Source organism: Camelus bactrianus, chromosome 35 (assembly GCF_048773025.1).
Source record: "Camelus bactrianus isolate YW-2024 breed Bactrian camel chromosome 35, ASM4877302v1, whole genome shotgun sequence".
Taxonomy (NCBI): Eukaryota; Metazoa; Chordata; class Mammalia; order Artiodactyla; family Camelidae; genus Camelus; species Camelus bactrianus.
In genome coordinates this window covers 18,462,645-18,490,638 of record NC_133573.1, presented here as the reverse complement: position 1 = coordinate 18,490,638, position 27,994 = coordinate 18,462,645, and the positions used below count along the sequence as shown (strand labels likewise).

At 37.7% G+C, this 27,994-nt stretch overlaps 1 protein-coding gene across 5 annotated transcripts; it reads right to left on the bottom strand.

Annotated features, from left to right (window-relative positions):
- Positions 1 to 1,242: 1,242 nt before the first annotated feature.
- Positions 1,243 to 27,680, bottom strand: ACBD5 (acyl-CoA binding domain containing 5). Of its 5 annotated transcripts, none has more exons than XM_010967937.3 (15): positions 27,559 to 27,680; positions 26,091 to 26,259; positions 22,459 to 22,579; positions 20,772 to 20,844; positions 19,424 to 19,538; positions 19,290 to 19,322; positions 15,730 to 15,864; positions 14,587 to 14,790; positions 12,707 to 12,813; positions 11,469 to 11,736; positions 9,895 to 10,094; positions 8,919 to 8,963; positions 8,487 to 8,596; positions 7,709 to 7,772; positions 1,243 to 3,200 (listed from the first exon to the last, which is right to left on the bottom strand). In XM_010967937.3, exons 2-14 carry the CDS (start codon positions 26,164 to 26,166, stop codon positions 7,745 to 7,747), a joined length of 1,515 nt encoding a protein of 504 aa, XP_010966239.1. In that variant the 5' UTR covers positions 26,167 to 26,259; positions 27,559 to 27,680; the 3' UTR covers positions 1,243 to 3,200; positions 7,709 to 7,744. The 5 variants fall into 5 exon arrangements, with proteins under 5 accessions (XP_010966239.1, XP_074214184.1, XP_074214187.1 ...); XM_074358083.1 differs by lacking the exon at positions 27,559 to 27,680 and adding an exon at positions 26,448 to 26,637; XM_074358086.1 differs by lacking the exon at positions 27,559 to 27,680 and adding an exon at positions 26,448 to 26,636 and having other exon boundaries at positions 26,091 to 26,249.
- Positions 27,681 to 27,994: the final 314 nt, after the last annotated feature.

Here is a 27,994-nt window from a genome sequence, read left to right as displayed (position 1 = left end):
TGCTGTATAAAACCCCACCATTGTTCTCTAAAACATCTCGAAGGACAGTTTCAGATCTAATCACGCTGCCAGAAAGAACCATCTTGTTTTTAGCCACTTACAAACAAGCTCAGAGTCCAAAAGAGTGTGCAAATATTTACCGTTTCCACCAGGCCTCCTTTCAATTAATACCAAGCCAACCATGGATGGGTCATTCTTATCTCTGTGGAAGGTGGCTTGGTCAGAGCAGCATTTGAAGGAGGGAGACAGAATAGAAAGCTACTGAATCAGCCCACCTGGATTCAAGATATATTTTAGAGGTAGAATCAGTAGGACTTACTGACACATGAGATGAGGAGGGTGAAAGAATGGGAATTTTGAGCTTGTTTGTTACACAACATTATTGTAGCAGCTATTTTTCCTATACGTAGCAAGTGATAACACAGTGAAACTGCAGACCCTGGAACAAAGAGAAGATACTATAAGCATCCGAAGAGCAAGAAAAAAGACTGGTATGAGATAATGGAAAAAATACACATAATGGTCTCTGTCTCCCGTTCCCGGTACAGAGCTCCCCAAACTCTTGTGATTTCCTAAGTGATTAAGAGCATTAGGAGCATTCTGTTGTTGTTCTAATATTTGGTCTTTGACCCTTGGTTCCTGTCCCAGGGCTCCTAGACCCCTTGGGGTTTCCTGAGTGACAGCCGTGTTTTGGTCTAATGAGGTGACGATGGGTCACCAAAAGGACCAAGCTATGATTAGAAGCTTGGGACTTTCAGCCCCACCCTCCATTCTCCAGAGAAGGTAGAGGGGCCGGAAATGGAGTTTACGTCTGCGCATGCCTGCGTGAGACTAAGCCTCCATAAAAACCCCCAAAGTGCAGGGCTCGGAGAGATCCTAGTTGGTGAACACATTGAGGGGCTGGGAGGGTGGCGACCCAGAGAGGGCATGGAGGTGCCACACCCCTTCCCACACAGCCTGTCCTGTGCCTCTCTCCTGCCTGGGTGGTTCACCTGTATCCTTTACCATTTTCCACCTAAGACGAACTGTACATATTAAAGATGGCTGATTAAGGCTGCACTGAGAAGCTAGAGGAGGCCACCGATTTGGAGTAAGAACTGAAACTAAGATTTTGACAAGATCAGTAACATTCTCAACCAAACGACTAAATGAGTTAAACTTCACCCAGGTGCTGATTTTTATAAAATGATATGTAATAGCATGGCTTAATGCAATGCCAACAGTAACAACTAATAAAAACCATAACATTTCTCATTAACCTTTTATTTTTAACTTGGTTTTACAATAAAGAAACAGAAAAGAAGTAGATCGTTAAAAAAATACCGTAGCTGTCAATTTAAAATTTTAAATGAGGTTCTTGTTAAACAAAACGGTACCACTATATCCTATAATTTCATCATCTTTACTTGTATATACAAGAACTGTGTGCAAAGTGCTTTTCAAACTATAAAATAAGACTTCGGAATAGGATACAAATAGTTATACCTAGGAGTTAGTAGCCCCCAACTGCTTCAATGAATCACAACTACTTTCATTCTTAATTTGCATCTTATTTATTTACATACTAAGAGAAAAAGCCACCATTTTCTGATACCAGATTGATAGCTAATTTTTGAAAATAATCCCTGATCCACAGGTCTAAGTTTTATTTTTACTTATAATGCAGGGTTACTTGCTTCATTTTTTTTCCTGAAATAGAGGACAGTTTTTAAAAGGCAAATAGTAGTAGATCCCTTGAGACAGACACATTTTAATCAAGATGGGGTTAAAAAATAAAAAACATCAAGTTACCTGTAAGGAAAAAAGAGTCTTAGGAAAAGCAAATCATATTCTTCTGCTTTTTTCTTCAGGTAAACAGAGAACCACCCTCTATACTAGGGATGGGTTACTTTCTTATTGAAAACACTCTGAACACATGATGTTAAACTCAACATCATACATACCAAGAATATTTTTTAATTATTTGATACTAAGACTTTGAATCAGACAAATCTTTAAAGTACAAGGTATATCTACATGAGAAGGTAGTTTTAAAAGGTATACAGGAAGAATCATTCCAAACAAAGCCTTCAAGGATCTAAATGTGGTAGGTTGGTGGGGGAGGGGAGACACTTAAATTTACACCAGTTGGCTGTGTCTTGTTCACATGGAAGCACATGGCCTGCTAGCTTGCAAATCCCTCCAATACCCTGGTGAAGTAGGTTTATCGCAAATATTACCCCCGAAGGAAAACCTGAGGCACGAAGAGGTTGAGAGTCCGGTCTGTGTAGTTTACCAGTTGCAGAAAAGTGATATTCATGTGTCTCCTTTTTGACCTTTGTAAAAACAGTATAAATAAGTTTTCATTTTATATTTCAAAGCACCCTATGAAGCAGAAACAAGATATCCTCAGTTAAAGAAAAATGATTACAAAGGAATCGATGTATGTGATTGAATACAAATCTTATGCATGATCTGCAGGTTGAGAATACACTGTCAAACCTACTGTAGGCCCCTCTTCATCACTTTCATTAGCAGGTTATGGCCATTCTGTGAATCATTTGTTAAAACTAAGCCAAGTACCTAGGACTCTACTTTGTCATAATGATGCCTGAACACTAATGTTAGAGCTGTGAGCCCAAGAAAGATTACGGGTGGGCAGCCCATGAAGTGGATGGACGTAGAGAAGATTCTTCCAGCCATTTTCTACTCCTTGGCATGGCGCTTCAGTGACTAAGAAAGAAAGCCGATTTAATCTCACTTGAAACTCACTCCTGGTTTGCATTCTTGCTCATATTTAATTTGGAAAATTAAAAATACCCAGTTATAAATCTGTTTTCATGATCACAACTGTACCTTTGGAAAAGCAGCTTATATTTCTCTATGGGAGATAATCAGGTAAACATGTTACCAAACAATAATTAATAATTTAATGTCCTTCAAGTTCAAGGGTGGGGTAAATACATCTATGTATACCATTTATAACCTAGTTGAGATTGATTATTCAAGTATCAGCAATATTAGTCCTTAAAATGTTATCATTTGTGTAGTGCAAAATATATATATGTATATATGTACACAAACCAAACTACTGGACAACAAAAAGAAATGTAATCATCACAAACTAGGGTTTTCGTGTGAGCTCCACAATCCATCGTATTCCGAGCTCATCCAGGCCAACAGTCCTCTTCGGTAAGTGTCACGCTCTTCAGTTCAGTTTTCTTTAAAAAGAAAGGGAGAAAGAAAACCAATTTCCTATGAGTATAAATGTAACCTGAAAATGAAACACATCCATACCAAAGAATTTGCTGAACGGTAACACAACAATCATATTCAAATTCAAAATAAGACCATAAAGTTACAAGTGATTCTTATGAAATTACTTCACATCACTTGGGGCTCAATAGGAAAGATCCAGTTGCAAGGGATGACATTACCAAACAGCTTTGGTTTCTTTTTTAACTGAAGTATAGCTGATTTACAATGTTGTGTCAGTTTCAGGTGGATAGCAAAGTGATTCAATTATACATACATTTTTTTTTCTTTTTCAGATTCTTTTCCATTATAGGTTATTATAAGAAGTTGAATAGAGTCCCTGGTGTTATACAGTAGGCCCTTGTTGCTTATCTGTTTTATATACAGTAGTTTGTATCTGCCAATCCCAAACTCCTAATTCATCCCTCCTCCTCCAACCAAATAGTTTGTAATAAACGATTTAAATGTACATGCCTCCTCTCATAGTTTCTAGATTCTCATCTTTTTCCAGTTGGCTGTTCCACAGTTCAGATATTTGCCAGTTATTCCATAATATCATCAAAAGGAAAAAGTTGTGAAACAAAAAAGCGTAATAAAACAACAGACGGTTGATAGATATACAACCTGGACTGTTCATTTAATCAACACACATTATGTATCTGTTACTTTTCAGGCACTCTGCCAGGTACTGGGGATTCAGACGTCCACGAGGCAGGCTCTCAGCCCTCAAGAGAGCTCTCAGCTAACTGATGGGGTGCCGGGGGTACATAATAACCAACAACTCAGATATGAATAATGTGGCGGTATTAATGACAGCAGAGTAAGCTACCAGAAGAGGATGGGCTTGTTAGCACAACACACAGCAATCACGGATGCTCTGAATTCTGCAAAAGGTCTCACTGCCGTAAAATCTCTATACCCTCCTCAGCATTCCAGATGCCACAGTGTCTGAAACTTTCATTATTTATTCTTTTCCTCTGTAGAAATACTCCTATGCAATCTTCTTGGCAGGAGTGGTATTTTAAATAATCGGACCATTCCTTATCCTCTGCAGAAATTTTCTAATGTACACCTTGGCAGGAGGGACATTTGAAATAATCAGATGGATTTTCACATAACCGGAGGAGGAGATTACTTGTGGCGTGAAGAAAAAAGGCCCCTGGAGGAACAGAGTCATGGGTGGTTCCAAAGACTGGCTGCCTGAGTGAGGCTTTAGCAGAAATGCTAGCTGGGAGGTACCTGAACAGTTATCAACACTTCCTAAGTGGGGGAGAGTATAGGTCAGTGGCAGAACATGTTATTAGCATGCATGAGGTTCTGGGTTCAATCCCCGCCAGTACCTCCATTAAAAATAAATAGATAAACCTAATTACCCCACCCCCTCAAAAATAAAAAAAATAAAAAAAATAAAAAAACACTTCCTAAGAACCCACATGATGCAAATTGCTATATAAAGTCCTTCGCAGCTTTACCAGAAAGCACACAATCTGGTCTATGAACTCTCCAATCTTCAATGTAATAGGGAAACAGACATAAATCATTATTGCTATCTTCAGAATCTGGGGATCTTTTTCAGGCTTTCAATGAGATTTTTCTCTCCTTTTTAAAAAAATTAACTTGCAAAACGTAGGGTACAGCCTGACAAAAGAAGAAAAGTTACGCAAAACAACAGATGAGAAAATTGGAGTAACATCCTGCCTTTCCCCAGCCCGCTGAACTCTCAGCCCTGCTGAGAGTCTCCCCTGCCTCACTGGAAGCCTGGGCCTGACTTTTTGGTCCAGGACCACCTTCTCCAGGCTCCATCTGAAGAATGTTTCTCCTGAGATCTGCCCCCACCTTATCCAGTTTTTACTGGATAAAAACTGAAAACTCATTGTCTCCAAGGAAACAACATGCCGGCAAGGTCATGAATCTGGGCACACTGATAAAGAATGGTTAGAAATATCCTTTCCTTCAAAGTACAGGCATCCTTTGACGATATTGCAGGTTTGGTTCTGGACCACCGCAATACAGCTAATACCGCAATAAAGCGAGTCACACAAATGTTCTGGTTTCCTGGTGCCCACACTATAGTGTAGTCTATTAAGTGTGCCATAGCATTATGTCTGAAAAAAACAATGGACAGACCTTAATTAAAAATTGCTTAATTGCTAAAAAATGCTAACTATCATGTGAGCCTTCAGCAAGCCGTAGTAGACACATCAAAGATCACTGGTCACAGGTTACCATAACAGATATAATAATAATGAAGTCTGAACTATGCCAAGAATTACCAAAATATAACCCAGAAACATGAAGTGAGCAAATGCTGTTGGGGAAATGGTGCTGATAAATTGTGACAGAGTTGCCACAAACCTTCAATTTGTAAAAAATGTAGTATCTGCAAAGTGCAACAGTATGAAATGAAGTCTGCCTGGAACAAATTAAGAATAGCCTTGTGGACTGAACGGGTCAGCTTTCAGTTTGTCCCTCGGGGATAATTTTAACAGCAGAATGACCAGGTGAGGTCATCAGGGCCATGTGGTACCACAGACTCAAGCCTAACAGGAGACAGGGCCGCAGGTGTTAGCTACTCTGCACATCACGTACGGAAGGAATGTTTTTCAGATCCCCTGCAGAGTGATATGAGATCTCTTTTACTTTTAAATTTATATCCTTCCATACTGGTGGGGAAAAAAAATCAAGCAGTGGACCTTAAGTATTACTTTTCATGTAAAAAAATCTTTTAAAGCTTACCACAAATAGACAGCCACTTATTTTACATGCGTATAAGGTGATCTCAGTGTGTGTTTGCATCCAGATGCACATACATGAAATAAAATCAAGCTTGTCTGGGGAAGGGGGGTTAGTGGGGTAGAGCTCAGTGGTAGAGCTCATGCTTAGCATGCACAAGGTCCTGAGTTCAATCCCCAGTACCTCCATTAAAAAATAAACCCAATTACTTCCCCCAACCAAAAAAAATCAAATCTTGTTCACAACCTACAGTACCTCAGGTGCCATCCTGCCAAGAGTGGGCATTTAGCACATATTTTTTGAAAGTCTCCTACGTGCCAGATACTGTACCAGGGGATGAGGTACAGGATGGCCTTATTATGAGTAGGGCACACCCTCTCCTGGTCACACGTCTCCCATCCTAAGAGGATTTCTAGATCTTTCTCTTCATCTCTAACCGAGACCTGTCTTTTCCAAACTAAGCACAATGTCATCTAATCTTCTTTCCTATAACTGTCCGATTAAAAACTGTTAAGCATTGCCAGATTAAAAAATGCCATAAATCCCCTCCAGGCCAAAACTTATTTCCAAATCTAATATGGCTCCATCTCCAACCCCAGCTGATCTGTTACACATATAATCCAACAGTACATAAAAACAATATATCCCATCAAAGTGCAGTTGTGCAGCACTAAATAATTTACAGCGTGGAAGAACTATACACCTAACATACATTGGAAAACTTGATAAAGATTCAATGATAAAAAAGTAGGTAATTAAAAATAGAGACAAGCTTCTCCACTCAGAGACATCTGTCAACAACTGAAAGGAACACTTAGGAGAAATGGTATATACTTCTGCTAGTAAGGAACGTTAAAAAAAAATAATTTTAGAAAAACTGCAATTTTCAGTGACTGCTGAAGCAAAGTATAGTTTGTTTTTTGTCTTTAGTAAAGTGACAAGCTTCTTCAGCCTTAGGCATGAAATAAGTTATTAACCAAAGCAAACTTCAGGGCTTTTTTTGTCCTGTGCTGAATTTCTCTATTTTTCAATCCCTAACTTTCTGCAAAGAAAACATGAAAAGGAACTTTGAAATGCATTGCAAAATATGTAAACACCTCCCTTTAGCGTCCCTGCCGCTTAAATCTAGCAAAACCACATACTGAAAAAAGGTTTGGTCCTTTTTTCCTCCTCTTTTCAGGGAAATTAAGACTTAAAAACCTGTATAAGCACCCAACCATCATAGGAAAAACATAAAATGTGCGAATAAAGAAAAGAAAGGATTTAAATTAAGGCCTATATCTTAATAGCTGAAATGACACAAAGATGAAATAGAAAGAGGGTAAACAATACTGAGAAAGTAACTTAAACTTCTGAAATCCCACTGAAGTTTTTGCAAGTGGGCAAAGCATATGCCCAGAACACGATGTACCAGAAAACGTATTTAGTTCATTTATGAACATAAATCAAACCATCTTAACATAAGCAGAGAACAGGGAAGACTAAACTGATTCAGCCAATGTCACATGCATGTCAGTTTCTCCACTGTAAAGTATTATCACTGGAGAACTTACACTAGTGGGCTGCTTACCCCTTTTACATAAGACAAGGGTAAATGTTTGGCTTTTGCTTTTGTTATCACTTGTAATAGTTAGAAACCTGGGTCCTCTGGTTGAGGAACAGACCTATAATTATTTAAACTTGTAGATTTTTTAAAATTTATTTCTACTGCACATATTTAAGACAGCAATTAAAATCTTACCATCAGATATTCTATATCTCTTTTCTCCATCTGTTGTTACTTAATGGGAAATGGTGATGAAACACTGTAAACATAATCAGTGAGGCCATGAATGACATAAACATTTGTCCATCTGCCAATCCAGGGAAAGTAATTCAGTTTACATAATGTCCAAAAAAAAAAGCTTTAAAGATTTTCTTGAACCCAAGAGTTTTGGCCTCAGGTTATTCCTAGTCTAGACCATCTCAGGGCACTTTCAAGGATTCCAACCTATTATTGTCAAACTTATCTGAGTTATTTCCTGGCATCCAAACTGGAATTCTGGCCCTCAAGTTAGAATAAGCCCTATTTTTAGAGACAGTCAACCACCAGGATGAAAATTTTCTGAAACGCCAATGTCTGTATTTCTAAGGTACAGAGAACACACCGACATTATTTGTTTACTTATCCGTTGCCCTTTAATATTAGCAAAGGGACCAAAATAAACATCAGACTTGAAGAACATTGTTTCCTCATAAGACATAAAACTTAAGCCTAGAATCACTTTCTTTTGTTGCCTAAATCAAAGATGTACAAACGCCATCGGATGTTCTCAAGGGAAAAATATTTAAATCTAACAAGTATCTAGAAACCCACCACATATCATTTCCAAGGTAGTTTCAGTGTCAGGATGGGTACAGAATGCTCAGTATGACAATCCATAAAATGGACCAATCTCCCCAACGGCTGCTGAAAGCTCTGTCTTCTGTAGATTGTAAGAGTTTACATACCACTTTGAACTATAAAACCATAGTGTTACCTTCTCCTTCTTTGATAATATAAATACACCAACCACTGGGCAATAAAAGGCCATATGATAGCAAAAGTTAATGCACCAGGAGACATCTCAAAGGGCCACCAAGACGGTCTCTGAGAAAATAAAATAAGCCAGTCACCAATCTATTACATATTGCACGTACAAACTTAAAAACAGACCTAATTCATAATTTTGAAAATATATAGCTAATAATAGATCTCACTCCTGCTAAAGGGAGGGAGATCATTTTAGAACATAATTCAGTAAGTAGACTTTCAGAAGTACTTCAGACTTACTACAAAACAAACACACTTTAAACTTCAAAGTTCTAAAAGGTAGATTTCATTTGGAACACTTTAAGGATGTCATAGAATCTAAATTTATTGTAATTTATTTGAAACCGTGGCACTTAGATTTAAGACAAGAATTCCTTACCGGTGAAGGGGGCTGATTACTGGTCTGTAATGCTGATGATTTTGCCTATAAATACAAATGAAAGTGATTTAGCTTTGAAAAAAAAAAATTTTTTTTGTTATTTTTCTAAATAACTTTTTCAATTTTCTTATTTTTGTTGTGGTTAAAAGAAAGCTGAAATAATATTTATTTTTGGTTTTTCTGTTAACTATGCTTTGATTATCATGAAACTCATACTGGCCAAATTAAAAGTTCCTAAAGTTGCTAGCCAAAGAATTATCTTTGACATTTTATGTTTTATAGTTCAAACAATATCAAATTATCAAACTAAAACTTCAAATTAATCTAAAACATTACTTCTTTTACATTCTTATTAAATTGCCTACTCAACATTTCTTATTCCTAAATTTCCACACAACTACCAACTGACAAGCACATTTGAGAACTACAGCCTGGATTATTAAAACTGTAAAAATGTAAAGATTATGTAAACAATAATCCAAATATCTGTTTTGGAAATTCATGATAAGTTACAGCAAAGCGTAGTGGAGGTCAGATTAAAACTCTACATTTCTCTCTGGCTGGAAAGTTTTGATCCTAAAACTAATTTACAATAAAGAATTGGTAAGTTAGTGTATTACCTCCACAGCATTTTAAAAAGAAGTCAAGATAGAGGACAAAAGGATGACACTTCAGTGATGAACTCTAGGGCATTAGTTAAGGTCTCTTTACTCCTGCCTCACACTGTACACTATTCAACAGCTCTTAATCCTCTTCCCACCTTCCTGCTAATTTTATATACTGAAAATTTTCTGTAATTTTAAGTGGTATTTGGCTTTTGGGTCAATCTTTTCTGAAATAGTACTTTCAAAAGTAGATCCTTTAAAAACTCATTGAACTGCACTGATGTACGTAAATCAGATTAACACGGATTCCAATGACACGATGTCTGACCGGATTATCAGGAGAACGAGGTGAGACAAATGTGAAAGCCCACCTGTGAAGCCGTCAGGGTCTCCAGCTTGTGCAGTCTCTGGAGGACGCTCTGCATGTCCTCCTGCAGGCGCATGAGCACAAGAGCAATCTGCTCGTTGAGGCTGCCCCTCGACCCTCTGTCCGAGCCCCAGCGCTCCCCATCACCTCCACTGCCCACTTGCCGACCCTTGTTTCCTTCACTCAAATGCTGCATCCTGTGCCCTGTTTGAAAAGCGAAAGAAGTTAGTTTTAAACAATTCTTATAAAAGCAGAAATGGTGTGTTTTCTTCATTTTCCTCTGCTATTTCTTTGAGATCTAAATCTCCAAAGTGGAGTGGAAGCAATCAGGATGTAAACAAAATAAACTACTGAATTCAAATAAGTAGACATACACATAAATTTCCATTTACATTCTTACGTTTTTTTGCTAAGGTTTTATTTATAATGTACTTAATACACTCATACAGGACTAAATGTACATAAACAATTTGCCTATTTGGGGTACATTCGTAAAAACTCTCTACTAATACAGTAACAAAATTGAAAAAATATGAGGACTATTTCTTTAAAGTATTAAAAGCTACACTAAATGGCCATGTTTTCCTATTTGGTCACTGTAAGCCTTCCAAAATGTTTCTAAATGGTTTTTCTTATAAACACCATTATAGAGATGGTGAAATCTCACCACTACTAAGATTTTGTTGTATATCCAACCACTCTTTTTTCTACACATATATTTGCAGAATTGGCATTATCCCTTACATATCTTTGTGTCCTACTTTAAAAAATATATCATGAACGTTTATGTGCGTCATTAAATTTTTTTCTAAAAACACTGAAACGGCTACATAAATTCATTTGTAAGACCATGAAGTAATTTACTTAATCATTCTCCACTTTTAGACAGAGTGACTCCACATTTTTACGATTACAAATAGCATTGCAATGAATGTCTTTAGATATAAACTCTCATCCAAAATTCTGTTTATTTAAAACAAAGTCAAAGAAGGATTACTGGGTCAAAGGATAACAACTCTGTTGTGGTTCTTATTGAGTGTTGCCAAGTTATTTTTCAGAAAGGCTGAAACTGTGTATAAATATTGCAGTGTGTAAAAGGTACCACCATATTACCTTACCCCTGCAGAAATGGAATATCACAAGTTTTTAAATGTTTTCTAATATAATACATAGTTTTGTTTCAAATAATAGAAAGAAAGTTGTCTACCTCGTTGCCCTTTGAGATCCTAGAACCCTACAGAAGCAAGATTCCCAAAGCTGAACTTGCATCAAACAGTGTTTGGGGTTGTAGGAGAAATGGAATTGGGAGCAATTTGCCAAGTTAAACCCCGAAGAGTACAATGAAATGCTTGATGCATTTCTCAAGAAAACCTCTGCTCTTGTATCAAAAGGAAGTAAATTTTGAAGTGATCCTTCCTGAACTCAGCTATTGGTCAGACACGGTCAGATGTTATGTCAGGGTAACTTTCAACATTCTCCCTGCAGACTGGTAGTCCCTATGCCTCTCCTATCTAGAACCTCCCATTTCACTGACTGCTTTATAAAGATAGTGAGAACAATACACAAGTTAATACCCACCTCTCCCTCTTCTGACATTAGAGAATTCCTCATTTTCCCCAGCCCGTTTCTCACGGTGTGGCGCTCCACTGTTACTCCTGCCGTCTTCTCCTCCATGCTTTACTTCACCTTTTCCTTCGACTGCTTCTGCCTGCACATCCCCAGTGCTGCCATTTCCGGAAGATACTTGAACGTCTTCAGGAAAACCAGAGCTTTCCAAGGGCTGACTGGGATCACCACCCAAGTAATATCGAAATGGCCCACTGTTTGACGTAAAGCTATCTAAAGACTACAAATTTAAAAACACTTAGTTATACAGCACAAAGCTTTCATCACTATAGAAGAATGACTGCTTTGGGGGGGGGTAATTAGGTTTATTTACTTAGTTTTTTAAGGGAGGTACTGGGGATTGAATCCAGGACCTCATGCATGCTAGGCAGGTACTGTACCACTGAGCTATATCCTCCCCCTTGAAGAATGACTGCTTTTATAGAGTTTTTTAAAATGTTATCAGAGAAAATATTGTTTTTCTAAAAAACTTCAATTTATATTCTGCCTCCCATATGCAGGGAAGAAATGGGGGAGGGATGATTCATCCATGAGCAAAGAACTGAGATGTTTGGCAGTGAATTGTCCTAATGAGTCAGTCATTCATCCAAGAAACATTTAAATAGCCACAGTTACTGTATTCAAAAAGCACTGTTAGAACAGGGTTTGGGGAAAGAGTGGGGGAAGGATATAAAACCACCAAACATAAATACAGCTGTCAAAATCAGCCTAGTTCTCATCAGAAAGAGCTGTCAAAGAGATTAAAAAAAAAAAATTCATGCACTTTTAATGGTTTTCCAAATGTTAGCTTCCAATACCGAATCTTAATTAATGGAATTTGAAAAGTATTTCCACTCAAAATTTCAGCCCAACGTATTAAAGTCAATGTGAAGAACAGATTTATTTGTTTCAAATTATTCAATTTTCTTGAATTTTAATGTCTCAAACATAGACTAGCATAAGGAGTTCACCTTCTGCCTCCCATCCCACCTCTCCTGGAATATTTATAAATGTAAATACATTAAAAAGTTATAGTATTTAAGTATTTTTGAATATTCAGGAATTTTATGTTTTTTAATTCACAAAAAAATGAAAGACATTTTAGAGGTATGCTTTCAAAGTGGTATACATCTGCTATTAACAGAAGTTATGCACTGAAATCTGATATACCACTTTGAAAACTTACCAATTAAAAAAATGTCATTTTTTACCTCTTCTTGTCCAAATTGCTCCATGGAATCACAGTAGACTTCACTGTCTGAATCACTCGTCAAATGCTGAATTCCTGAAACATCTTCAACATGATCATCGTTTATATCTAAATATAAAAAAATGCCCACGTAGAATAATTAATTTCTCTAATTGAAGAAAATGCATTTATTCATCTTCAAAACTTATCAGTTCTCTATTATTTTCATACTGGGAGACAAATTTGATTTACCAAGCCATATTTTATTCTTTTAACTTACAAAAAGTTTAAATTCAGACATTTTTATTAAAAAGGTTACAAAGTATTTTATCATGAATTATACAAAGACTCTGTGCAGACCAAACTTGTAAAAACCTAGAAATTTTATAAGAAAAACCTGACTACCAGCTAGGACGCAAAATTTGGGACACAACTTTACAAGTTTGGTTGTTATATTAGTCCTTTTTTTCTTTTTTCTTTTTTAACTTGACACCTCTCGGTTTTATTAGAAAATGTTTGCTGGGCTCTACTGGGTGCTGGGCATTGAATGGGTGTGGGCGCCAGGCTGGGGTCCTCCAGCCCTGGCCTCTTTGAGATGACTCCATTCTCCACCCCCACCCCAGACTGAAATATAAGATTTCAAGGTAAGATTCCAGGCCCGGCCAACAAGGCCTTTTCGCCTTTCGGGTGGTAATTAGGAAAAGGGCAACAACAGAAAGGGGGCTCTGGAGGTCTGCAGTCAGATGCAGTAGAGGCCGCATCCGCGGCCCTGCTCAGCCTTTGGCAAGGCACCGCCCTAACGGAAGGAAAAGAACCATCCAAGCTATACTTAAATCAGCTTTCCCGCACGACCGCCGCACCTCTTCCAGCCAGCACTACTGCTGGTCCAGAGGCCACAAGCAGCCTCGAACCGCACAGCGAGTTGCTGCGACTTGACGTGCGCGCGGCGACCCACCGGGAGGCAGGTGCGGCGGCGGGAAGGAAGGGCTGGGCCGAGGACGCCTGGCCGGCCGCGGGGCTCGGCTCCGCCTGGTGGAAGGAGCGGCCGGGCAGGTGCGCACAGGAGTGCTCGGTAACGTTTACCGCTGACACGGGCTCAGTACACGTTCGGCAGCGGCCGGAGCTCCCCGCTGCCTACGGACCCGTCGGGGTCCACTCGGACGGCGTCCCTAGTTCCTCAGCCCAGGGGCGGTGCTGTACCCTTCTCCCTACCCTGGGACTCGAGGACCGGGCATCCTGGGGGAGGGGAGAGGCGAGGAGGGGTGGGGCCGTTCCGGGAAGGCGGGGGCATCCCAGCAGGGGTGGGGTGGGGGTGTCCCGGGAGGGGCGGCGTAGGTGGGGGGAGGGGAGGTGTAGGAGTGGCGGGGGGAGGTACGCAGTGGGAGGTCCTCCGCCCCGCCCGCTGCAGGCCTCTCACCTCCAGAAACTGTGTTTCTAGGTTTCTCCTGTGCCTCGCAGCAATGTTAACAACCCACTGTATCCATCCTCTAGGCTCACCTCTAAGAGCTCTAACTTACGAAAAGCCTGTAACTTACCTCGCTGACCGGAGAATAAATGTACTATAACATTAGAAGTTTGAGTTAAAAGACACATCAATAATAAAAGTAAAAATTTGAGAGATTTCATTTTAAAATGCCATCCAAAAATACAATAAAGTGTCTCAAGAAAAATACAAAAGGCCTGGCCCTAATTCAGTCTTTCAAATCTATAAACTCTTACAATATTAGTAAACCCTAAGATCTTACTGAATAAGAGGCTTTTTAAAAATTCTAAACTGTTCTGAAATATCCTAAAATTATTAAAAGAATATTATATTTAGGATATAAAAAAATCCTAAAAATATTAAAAGAATATTTAATTCATAGGAAAGAAGCCGGGGAAACAATTTTGATGGGACAATACCTTGTTGAATGCAGACAGCAGTCTGCCCAGTTTGCTCCAAGTTTTGATCTACATGTTTTACTTCCTCAGCGTCTTTGCCGTCCTGGGAGGAGCTGGCAGGAATGTCCTTCTGTACCCCCTGAACAATGCTGTCTTTATCGTAGCCATTAGTGACAACGATTTCCAAATTCTTATGGTCTGCAGATTTCTTCATCATTTTCTTTTCTTGTATGTGAAAATGGAGAGATTCATAAAAGTTCACTGTAGGAAAACTTCTGTACACAATGTTCTAATTTCAAATAGTCACTTCCCCAATCTAACATAATCCTTTTGAAGGGTTTCTTACTTGGATCAGAGAGATGGGGTACTCTTTGAAAAGAAGTTAATTATATGCTGAGAGCTCAACCAAACTGTGTGCTTTAGAAAAAAAAAAACCCAAAACAACAACAACAAAAAAAAACAAAAAACTGCTTTAGTTCCCTGTGAATCTTCTAGAACCCCTTTTAAAGGATAATCTCTCAAGGTGTTTTCACTGTCAGGCATAGGCCAATGGCTCTATGAGACCCTGCCACACAGAGAGGTCTACATGGCCAATACCAAGAGCCTTCGAAGAAGGTATTATTTGTGAGACTTTACTGGAAAGTGAAGGCAAAACTAAGTTGTATGGTTTGTTTTAGTGTCTCTCTGCCTCCTCTTTCTAAAATAATCACCCCAAGAATCACTGGTACTCTTACTCACAAGGCCACCCTAATTCCAATGTTCCCTCTTTATCAGAATTTCTGCCTATATCCTATTCTCTGGAATCCATTCTGTTCTTGACAAGATACTGAGAGTTTAACTTTGTCTTTTCTCCTTGGTAGCATATGCATAGTCATACTGGAAACCATACCTTAAATGAATACATGTCTAATGCACCATTTCCGGCATTACGATCAGAGGAGTGGCCTCTTTCTGTTAGCCTTCAATGAACATCTATCCATCTATGCACAAGGCTGGCTATCCCTGAACTCTGTAGTCAGAGCCTCTTACAACACAACAAACCTAGTGAACAGCCCACATCCCACTGTGTGGACTAATCACATACGGTGCCAAATCAGTGCAAACCTCTCCATGGCCTCTCATCTTAGTTAACATAAAATTATTAGCCAGTCATCCAAAGGTTACCATTATCACATTGTTCTGCTCCTTTTACTTCTTCTTGGGCCTCTTCTTCCTCAGACTCAGCTCCACTATCGCTGCTTTCAGCTTTACCATTAACAGTTTTGGCATTTGGAGTAGAAGTCAGAGCATTACCAAGATCTAAAATACGAAATGACCACTTAATCTTTAATGCTGTAATATACAATGATGTTGATATTTACAAACAATTCTGTAATCACACATAACTAATAAAATAATCTTGAAGGAAAAAGTTAGAATTTTGATATATAATTAATAATATTATTTTCTTTGACTGTAAATATAGATACACTACATAAATGCCTCCAGTTAGCTACAACAAAATGATAAAGCTATCTTAAATCCTTTCCAAACAAGGCAGAGGATAAATTATTTTTTAAGGTAACATCGACCAAAATGTAAAGTTAGAGATGATCTTCTTTATATGCAGTAAATGAAGAGACAGGTGCTATATGCTAGCATGCTGAAAACAAATATCTTTGACCCTAAAAACAATCTTATCAATATTATAGTTGGATTACACTTAAAAGTTTTTTACCCTTTTATTGCCTTTAGGGCTTCAGGTGCATAACTTCCATTATTATGTCTTTACATTTAAGTTTTGGTTTTTTTTTTACTTTTAAAAAGCATCATTAATGTGGTCAATCACATAAAAAGGCAAATCGTCCTATTACCTAAACTCATATCTTGAGAGTAAATACATTGGAACTCCTCAAACATTAATATGGATAGGAATCACCAGGGATCTAGCTAAAATGCAGACTGTGATTCAGCAAGCCTGGGGCAATCTAAGATTGTGGTTTCCCATTAAGGCTCCCTCCCATGTGATGCCAATGCTGTTGATTACTGGACCACATTTTGAGATATAGGGAATTATATTTCCATTAACTCTTTGAGATACTGAAAGCATCCATAAGTAGCTTTTGGCCAAAAACAGTTGTCTTCCCCCACAAGCTTCTGGGCCTTAATTTTCAATTATATAAGTCCATTTTGGGAATCTCCATTCATCTTAAACAGTCAGGCCTATATTCTTAAGTCTCCCTAATTAACGGAACTAATGAGTAAAAATTCAACTCTCTCATAGGCATTGTGCTCTATCTGAGAACCATGATGGCAGCACACCTTCTGAATCTCCCTTACTCTCCCTCAACAACCAGAAAAGGCAAGAATAACAACTGATGAAAAAAAAAAAAAAAAAAAAAAAACAGAAACACTCACCACCTAGACACCTTCAACAAAACAAAGCGACAGGGAAACCCCTCAAATGCCCATCAAATGGATGGTTGCAGCAAGACTACATGACAGCAACAAAAGCAGCATCATAGCAGCTCTGTGATGAGAGTTGCAGAAAGCACTCAGAATCACTAATAAGCCCTACTCAGCATCCAAACATCCATGTGGTTCACCACGTTAACAGACAAAAGGACAAAAGCCACATGACTATCATAACAGACGCAGAAAAAGCACTTGACATACATAACCCAACACTTTCACGAATATGATGCTGAAGGAACTGAGAATACAAGAGAATTTCCACAATCTGATAGAGCGCATCTTTAAAAACTCACAACTACAATCATGCTTAATGTTAAGAGACTGAATGTTTTGTTCCTAAAACAGGGAACAAGACAGATGTCTGCTTTTGCCAACTCTACTTAATATTATACTGGAAGTTCTAACTAGGGCGATCACGCAAGAAAAATAAATAAAAGGTAACCAGTCTAGAAAGGAAGTAAAATGATCTCTGCAGATGGCATGCTATTGTACATAGAAAATCCTCAGTAATCTACAAAAAAAAATTTATTAGAACTAATAAATGGTTCAGCAAGGTTGTAACCTACAAGATCAATATATAAAAATCAATTGTATTTCTATAAGCTACCAATAAACAACCCAAAAATGAAATCAGGAAACAATTCAATTACAATAGCAGCAAAAAGAATAAAATACCTAGCAATACATTTGACAAAAGAAGGTATAAAACCTAAACACTGCAAATAAAAATACATTGCTGAAAGAAATGAAAGAAGATCTAAATAAATGAAGTGGAAGACAATATCGTTGAGATGACAACACTCCCCCAAATTATCTACAATTCATTGCAACCCCTAACAAAATCCCAGCTGGCCATCTTTGCAAAAATTGACAAGCTGATTCTGAAATTCATACGATACGCAAGGGATCTTGAAAAAGAACAAAATGGGACAGCTCATACTTCCTGACTTCAAAACTTATTATGTATAAATATTCTGAAAACACTCATGTGACATAGATAATCTGTTCTACTGGGCCTAAAGGGCTACTTTTAACAAAATTCTTTGTTTAAAAAAAACCCCAAGATTGCAAACTGTCTTGCAATTTGGTAATATCTTACAGAATTGGAAACACCCATCAAATGCCCGGATCCTTTAATCCAGAAATTACATTTCTAATATAATTTCTTACAGCTATACTTCCACATATATAAAATGACATTTGTACATGGTTACTTTCAGCAGCATTGTTTGAAGACCAGAAGGAGAAACAATCTAAATTTCATTAGAATGGTACAGGCTAAATAAATTATAGTATAAGCCCCACATTCTCTCAACCCTTAATCTAGGTACAATTTGAAATCCAGAGTTTTCTAATTTTGCAAAAGTCATATACTATATACATTGTATATTATGTAACACCTTCAACAAAGTCTAAGGCAGCTCTCACTAAAAAACGTAAATAAGGATTTTTGTAGCAAAACATGTAATAGTCAAACAAAATAGGATAAAGACTTAAAATAGCCTCATGTTATTTCAGGTCAAGGTTTGCTTCTCAAGTTCACGTTAGGATGGGTTCTGGTGCCAAATGAGTTATCAAAAGCACTTTATCAAGCTTTGTGAATTTTTAAATTATAGCTAAGGGATTATAGATCTGAGCCTTTATCATTTCTCCCTCTTCCTTGTTTTTATAATTAACTGTTTAAACACTTAAACACTTTTAAAATGACTCCTATAGACTCATTTCACTCTGCTTTCTAAAACAATTTAAAGAGCAAATTTTTAGAGTTAATACCAGAAAATCTGCAGATTATTCAGCTCCACTAATATGTAAAAGATAAGCCTTTCAATTCTTCACTGAGAACATGAGAACATGAAAACAGAATTCTAAAAAAAAAAAAGACCCAGCTAGGTGAATTCACTGATGTCTTGTTTTAGCTAGCTACACTAGTGTTAAACCACACTATAAACATATTTACTTAAAATTAGCTAGGAAGTCATTTCAGCCATAGCATTGCTAATATAATTCATAAAGCAAATTAGAAAATATGAAATCATAAAAATAAAACCATGAGTTCTGTTACAGTTTTGCATATAAGTGAACCACTTGTCATGTTTTAATAACCTAAAGGTTAAAAATTAGGGTTTATAATATTTTGGAACTTTATGCAATGTATTTGCTTGGAAAGAAAACTCTTGAGTGACAAGCTCATAAGTTATATAAGTTTGTGCAGCAGTCTTTTGGCACATAGACTTTAAACAAAAGTTTTACATGGATTTCATTATTCCTACCTTCTAAGTATTTAGAGATTTTCTCCAGTCGGACTGGCATGTGAAAGTAAAAAAAAAATTAGACATATAAATAAATATTAATGCATGCATAATGTATCAGTTGCTGAATTAAAAACTAGGTACAAGAGCCCAACCTGAGGTTAAATCAGAACTTCTGCCACTCTTTTTGTCCTCCACAATTTCATAAAATGGACCAATGACATGAAGCAGTTCTTCAACTTTTTCAGTCATGGGCATAGTTTCAAGAATCTGTAATCAAAAGAAACAGAGCTTGTGAAAAGGAACTATGAACGTGATCCACACTAGCACCTAATATAATATCTATAATTTATCGGTAACTTTGAGATCTGACGTTCTTTTATAGACTCCTCAAAGTATCCATGTTAATTACTTACTTAACATATATACTCTCCTAGAAAAATCTCAACTATATTAAAGATTTAAAAGTGTTCTCATTTTGAAAACTATTTCACATACGCTTTGTGTAAAATTTTACACAACAATCCAAAGATTGTGCATTAAACACTAAAGGTACTAATGTTAAATAAAATAGAAAATTTGGGGGTTAGAGTAAAATTATTATGTCTGTTCTTTAATACCAAGGAGTGTTTTTAAAAGGGTATTCGCATAAAGTAGGAAGTGGTAACCACTTTTAGACACCTTCATGACTATGGGCCAATTTCGAATCATCACATTTAAAGAGCAAAGCAGATTAACTGAAAAAGCATTCAAAGAAATGGCCATCAGCTGGTGACTGTCAAAAAAAAAACAGTATTTCTAGATATGGAGTATTTTGTAGATATTAAAAAGACAAAAATTAGGTGTATATGTGCTGACTGGAAAAATATAAAATCTGTTTACAGGCAAAAAGCGAACTGCTGCATAGTGTGTTTAATATGATACCATTATTGGTTTTCTTCCTTTTTTTAAATAATAGGATGTATATGTCTTTTCTAAGTCTACAAAACACAATTAAAATTACTATTAAAGAGTTAAAATGGAGGGAATGAAGAAAGATTATAAGAATATTCAAGGTAAAGAAAACAGAATGTTATCAAGCCAAAGCTTTAGATTATCTTTCTCCCTCTGCTTTTGAAAGGCTCCTTTGTTGTGCTTTTATGTTGTGTATGTTGTGTTAACATCTAGCTAACAGCCAAAGAACTAAGCTCTGACTTCTGCTATAAAGTCCACTAGATAAAAAAAGTGTGAAAAATGTAAAAAAGGGCACAACTTTGAGTAGTGTAGAAGAGAATAAAACAAAACTAAATTAGTCTGAATCTATCAAAAAAAATTACTGCAGAGATTAATACTGTCAAAGCATCTGGCAAAAAACTATTTTTTTTTACAGTAATCTAGATTCTATATTCTAACATGTTACAAACTCCTTGTTCCTTAAAAAAAGCAGCTAGTTTGCCTGATAACAAAACTAAATCAAAGTCGCTCTGAATATTTTTATTTTCTATTATGAATTATTTTCCGTACCTTTTTCATTTCTTCAACATATGCAATCATGGCTTCCTCTTTGGTCATATCACCCAATGAACTCCAAGCATCCCTGGAAATGAAAATATCCAAATAATAACAAAAAGACGCCTGATTTCAGTTGCTCAGAATATAATTTAGAGTTAATGCTATAGGGTCACTATTTTAAAACTGGCTTTACTTAAAGCTATATCAATATTTCCGGAAGATTTCTTGAAATGCACCACCTTGAAGAATAATATCATTGTGAATAAAATGGCAAATTAAACAGTATCTAAAACTAGTCAGTATAAAAACCTACCTAAAGACCATAGATTATTGAGACCAGATTACATACACTCTAGACCATGCAGGCTATAGAGTGTTGATAATTATCTGCTAAGAACTCTTTAGAAGTCTTTCTACCATTATAAGCTACAGTGACAAAAACGACCATTTTAGAAAACTCTACATGAACGGTCACAGTCACATTTCAAAGGAACAGAAGTTTTGGTTAATTTAAATAAGAGTCTAACAGACACTTGAACAATGGAGGGGGGAGGGTATAGCTCAAGAGGTAGAGCGCATGCTTAGCATGCACAAAGTCCTGGGTTCAATACCCAGTCCCTCCTCCAAATATAAATGAGTAACTAAAACCAATTAAAAAAGAAAGAAAGGAAAAGAAAAATGGAAAAGCTTTCTTGCTTCTAAAAAAACAAAAATGTGAGTGACAGGAGAATTTCAAAGCCTTAGATAATGAGAAGAGTTCTTTGAAATTTTTGCCTAAAAGGAAAACCTCTCTTTTTATAGGTATTTTCCAGAAGCAGTTTAACTCCAGCAAAAGTCAATTCTAAGGAAAATCATTAAGTAAATAAATAAATTTTCTTCAAACAGATTGAATAACATATTGCTATTCCATTTAACCTATTACTTTGTGACTAGTCATGAAGATCTTAGAGGAAAGCACAGGATTAAGAAATCCTCAAAGGAGTTTAAGGACTTTCAATATTGGGTAAGGAAACTTAGCCATCAAGACACACAGCTTAATTAATTGGTTTCCTTGGCCAATTAGCATACTCTGTTCATGAGGTACATGACCTACATTAGACAACATCAGATGTCTTGTTAGACATCTGTCAAGTCTTCAGTAGTGTGCAGAACATCAAAAGTTAGTCAACTGGAAAAATGGCAGAGGTACTGTGTGATTCTTTTAAGTATGTTAAAAATCAAATTTCTACTCGAGTACAGGGGGACAGGAGTGACAGCTTAGATAAAAAGTTAGTCTGGCAGACTTTGAGTCAGGCTCCTAGTTATTTATTATCTCAAAGTCTCAAAGCAAACAATGTCACCTAACAAGCAAGCCATTATTTTGCTTGGCAGGTAAAAGATGCAGGAGAGTTTGTTTCTTTAACTTAGCAGGAGTTATTCTTGGCATAAAGAAAAGGAAACACTCCATAAAAGGAAAAAGACTACCTGAAAATGCTTTTTGATCTTTGATACAAATACCCCTTTTGGTTTTATTGTTTCCCTCTTTTCCCTAATACCTTCCTTTTTGTATGAAATTGTGTCAAGAGCACAGAGAGGATAAAAATGTACCCAGTACCCAGAATACTTTATGCACAAAATAATACATAACCACATAAATAAGTCATATGGTAATTATGTCATCAAACTCAAAATTCTTTCATAGCTCTCTATATAAAGTTACCATTTATATCTTCCAATAGGATCCCAGAATGCAGGCCTTGATAGTTTACAGGGTCCTTCAGTTGCCTGCTTATAGAAGCTATAGAACTTGAGCATCATTTCATTTGTTGGCTGGAATGAACCTATTGGAAACGTACATTAAGTAAGATCACTTGGAGAATACAATTGATGATCTAATGCTATAAATTAGCTTAGCTATACGAATAGAGATTTTTAATATTTCATTAACAGTTCAGGTTATTTTCCTATTTTACAGAAACAAAAGTTATGGCTCAGTTAGTTTCTTTATTCCTTTGATTTAAAAAAAAAACTTTGAGATTTTACACTTTAATAACAATGTCTAACACAGTTCAACAAATAAAAGAATAAATAAATAAACATTTGGTAGGTGTAATCAGAATAATGGTGAATGTCAGTAAAAAAAACAAATAAAAAGTTAAATGTATATTCTGCCTAATAAAATTGCAACAGTAAGAAATTCAACTTCTCATGGCCAAATTTCCAGTTTCTGAATGGATTAGGAACTTTGGCTAAAGCCAACCAGTGTGTACTGTGGTAGAAAAAGAATTAATCTAAGATAAAATGGATTTCTCATTTTCTACCTCCATGGTTTTTGCACACATCAATTTTTTGAGGATTAGTCTTCATATATGTTTCTAGCATATCAATAAACTTTTTTATGTTTAAAAATTTCAGATTGCGGGGAGGGTATAGCTCAGTGGTAGAGTACGTGCTTAGCACGCACAAGGTCCTGGGTTCAATCCCCAGTACCTCCATTAGAAAAATAAATAAACAGACAAACCTAATTACCTCCCCACTACTTCAAGAAAAAAATTTTTTTAAATTAAAAAAAAATTTTACCTTTAAACAATTTTTTAAATATTTGTTTAAAAAAAATTCAGATTGTATGAATGAGTGCTATAAGTTACAAAACTTAACAACAGAAAATTTGAAATATGTTTTATGATAAATAACTGGCTAAATAATTATGATGCACAGATACAATGGGATTACTGATAGATACCCTTAAATATTTTATTGTAGAAAAATATAAAAAAATGGCATGAGAAAAGCTTCATAATAATCTACTATAAAGTAAGAATAAAACAACAGTTGAAAACAGCACATCCGGGGGAGGGTATAGCTCTGTGGTAGAGTGCATGCCTAGTATGCAAGACGTTCTGGGCTCAATCCCCAGTACTTCCACTAAAAAATTAAATAAATAAACCTAATTACCTCCCCCACTAAAAAAAAAAAAAAAAAAAAAAAATTAAAACAGCATATCCAGCACAATCCATTTTTGCAAAATAAGTACTTACATACATAAAAAGCAGAGTAGAAGAAAACACATCAAAATGTTAAAAGATGATGTTCGCTAAATCATAGGCATACAGATTACTTCTATTTTCTTTTCTGTTTCTTTGTATTTTTAAAACATTTACATTGGTGTGTATTACTTTTACTCCAAAATGTATTACAAAGATAAAAATTAAAACTGTAAAAAGATATTTTTAAAACTTCATAGATTGCATAATAAACTGATAACATGTAGTAATCAAAAGCAGTAGTTTATAAACATTGTGAAAATTACCACACAGACAAGCTAAAAGCTGGTGTTTCAGGTTTGGCCCAGGGTGAATAATTAAATCCAAAATTACAATGAGAATTATCTATACAATATATGATCATTTAGGAGTATCCATTAGATACAGTGTTTCAATGATATAGTCCTTCTTTATATAGCAGTAGGGGAAAAATATGAAGAAACTATAGTTAAAAATAGTTACCTACTTAAATAACACAAATCTAAATTTAAAACATCAAAAGCACCATAATGACTTCAGTAAGTCAATCAACTAAGATTGAAGTTTATTGGTTAAGGTGAATAATATATGCATTAGGTTATAGCAAAACCTAGTAATCTACCTTGAATGTAGGCCACTGGATAAAGAAAAATCTCTGTCCTCAAGTTGCTCACACATAATATATTTTATCTATATGTGTTAAAAATATTATATAGAAAATCAGATTTTTAAAGGCCAAGGGCATACCAAACACCAATGCTATAGGATTCTATAACCCTATGCCATAAATAAAGATTAAGCAATAAGCAAAAAAATCAAAAATCAAAAAAACTATCAGATCTTACTCTTTGCAAAATAACCCAGGACAGATGACACAACTTAAAAAGTTTTACTATAAAAATATTTAATAATTCATTATAATAGTAGTTCTGCTTCAATTAGTATCAATTTAGTTTCAGGGGTAACAGTACAGTACTGAATACTGACCAACACAGGTGTCATTTGGCCATGTTACCTTAATTTTACAATACCTTCTTAAATGTTATATAAATACAAACTGTATTTATACTTACAGGAGTTTCCTAAAAAGTGATACATGATGTCAACAAAGATAGCACAGTAGAGACATCAAGTCTCCTGTTACCAATTTTCAAAAAAAATAGAAAAATGTGTGGTTTAGAAGTAAGAATGAAAGTACATCTTAAACAAAACTCTTTTAGAAGTATGCCTTCCTATAAACTCTCTTAATCAGGCATTTAAAAAATCTATACCTAAGTAAGTTCCTATACTAATTCTTTACATTTTGTTCATTCACTCTTCTTTTTCAATCCCTCTGAACTTAATGAATTTTTGTTAATGGTAGTGAACATTCATTACTTGGCTAAATGATAAATTAATGAAAATAGAGAACACAATATTAAATACTACAGTAATGTATTAGTGTTGTATTCAGTTAGTTTTACACTCTGGTACAATGGTAGTACTTAAAAGCATCATTAAAACTACACGTTTATACGAAAAATAATTCATATAATGCAGAAAGATATGACATGAAAAGCAAAAGTCTCCCTCTCCAAATCTCTCCACAGAAAACAATATTTGAATAATGGCCTTAAACTTCTCAACACCGGTCAAAGACATAAAATTACAAATTCAGAAAGCTCTGTAAAATCCCAAACGGGATAAATATGAAGAAAACCATACCAAGACAGATCATAATCAAACTGCTGAAAACCAACGATAAAGAGGAAAAATCTTGAAAGAAACCAGAGAATAGGTTAAATATAAAAGAACTCCAGTGACTTTTCACCCAAGTTGCAAAGGTCCAATACGAGCATAAAAAAGAGAACACCTAGTGAACACTAGTACAGTAGAATGGGGTTTTTTTTCAAGTAGTAAATATGTATGCTTTTTTAAATAAGAAATTGTTTTACAAACGAATATAGTTGTTCTTTCCTTTCTCTCCTTTCATATCAAAAGTTTTTAAAAGACTTAAAAGTAGACTTTATGAGTATGCAACACCAGGCATCTCCATCCCAGATTTCTTTTAATATATCCAAATCCGCAGTCATTAAGTGACAAGACTTTTCTTTCCAACAATATACACTACTTAAAATCTGGATAATATATTTGTCTCTGGTTTGAAAGATCAGCAGGCAACTAATTCACAACCGATACCTCCCCTCCAATTCCATTCCTTTTCAACCCATAAAAGAAGTACGTTAAATAAGCAAGAGTAGAAGCAGAAAGGTTAAAGGAGGTGGATTAAGAAAACTGGGGCCTCAGGCCTCTGTAGTAGGCTTCTTCAGCGGGGACCCAGTGCTCGTACCATTTTTCGGCAAACTCTGGATCACCTTCACCGCTGCCTCAAATCTGGTTTCATGCACGGATCTCGTGTCCGCCATCTCCAGCCGCCAGCGCCGGCCCCGGTCCCAAGGTCTGTCGGGTGGAATCAGGCAGCAACAGCAGCACCAGCTTTCCCAGGAGCCTGCATGAAACTGGAACATGGAGCGCAGCCGCGGATCAACATGACCAAAGGGGAGGAGGACCTGGAGCGCAGCTGGTCAGTTCCCCGTTGCCCTGCCCTATCAAGGCCACACAGACCGAGATGGCCTGGTTCCTTCCTCCTCCCCGGGGCGTGACCAAGGCCGGGGAGCCGGGCCGCCAAGACAGAAAAACAACTCACCGAGAAGAAAAGCATCTCTAGAAGGCAGAAGGGCCCCGGCCACCGGTGGTCGCGGAGCCGCTCTCCCACCCGCCGGACCCTGGCGGAGCAGCCACACCCCCCATCCCGACGAGGTCGGTCTGTCTGTCCGCGCCCTCCCCGCAGCCCCGCCCCAGAGCCTCCCGGGGACCCACTCGCCGCCGCCACCGCCGCACAGCAAACTCCACCCACCCGCCCCGCGGCAGCGGCGATGACGCGCGCTGGCTGTCTGTCCCCTGAGGAGGGCCGGAGAAGAGGAAAAAGAAGAGCAAGAAGGATCGGCGGAGAGCCCCGGACTCGCTGTCGGAACAGGCCGGACCGATGTGTCCGCACCCGCGTAGCCGACGCAGGGTGGCAGCGCGCGTGGGAACAGTAGGAAAAAAAAAAAAAAAGACTGTGGTCCCCAGCGCCTGCCATTTCTTAGGTTAAGGTTTGAGAAACGTGACAGGACTTAAGCAAAGAGCTTTAAATCCGGAGAGGCTTGGTGCGAACCTTAAGTTCTGCCATTTAAATTCTGTTGCTATCCTTTCCAGTGGCAATCTTTATATCACCCTAGAGGGTAGATGAAAGGATTAGGGATACTGGATGGAGGTGCTTAGCAGTGCTTGGCTCGCAGGTCTTCGACAGCGTTAGTCGCCCCGAGACAAGGACGTCCGGGCAACAACCCAAGGAGAGGGGAGGTCGCCCGCTACTTACACTGGGCTGGAAGAGGGAAAGTACCTTCCTCGGCACCACCCTCGACATCGAGCCCCAGGGAGCCGTGCACAGTATAGAGCCAGCCCGACCTAATGGGACACAGGGCGTGGGGGAGGGGCGGACGAGGGACCAGTACGGATGGTCAACCATAGGAAGGGGTACCCTAGGCCTTCACCTTTCTAGCACCTCGCCCCGCGTCCTCGGGCATCTAGGAAGTGCCCCAGGCCCACCGCGGGGGCACAGCTATGGGTTCTGGGGGTGGAGTCCTGCGGCCCGGAGATCCCAGAGTCGCCAGGTCGCTTTTGTCACTTCGGGATGGATTAGGAGGGTGACTAATCCAAATCTAGGCGCAGACGCTAAATTACTCTTCCCCTGGAGCCGCAGTGCCGGCATTTACCTTGATATTGCCGGGTAAGGCCTGTCCGGTAAGGTCCCCGACGCCCACCCCTCGCCCTGCCCCGCGGACTTGTGGGAAATGTAGTCCCCGCACCGCGGCGCTTCCGGGCTCTGCCCTCGGGCGGCCCACGTTCCTCCCACCTGTTCCGGTTCGGTTTCTCAGTCCAGCAAACGCTGGAGGCGTAGCGACGGAAATCCCGCCTTCCCTCTGGCTTGCACTTTGTGGTCCCTGAAAATACAGCGTCGGCTTCCAGCCAAGAGGGGTAGATCCTCAGTGGTGTCTTTCAGAGGTATCCTCGTGTGACTGGACTTGGATCGGAGAACTTGGGGTTTAATTTATTGCTCCTGATTCTGACTCTGAGGTCCTGTGCTGTTGTATTACCTCAGGTAGTAAAGGCTACGGCTTACTGCGTGCCTGATACTTGCCAACGGTATAA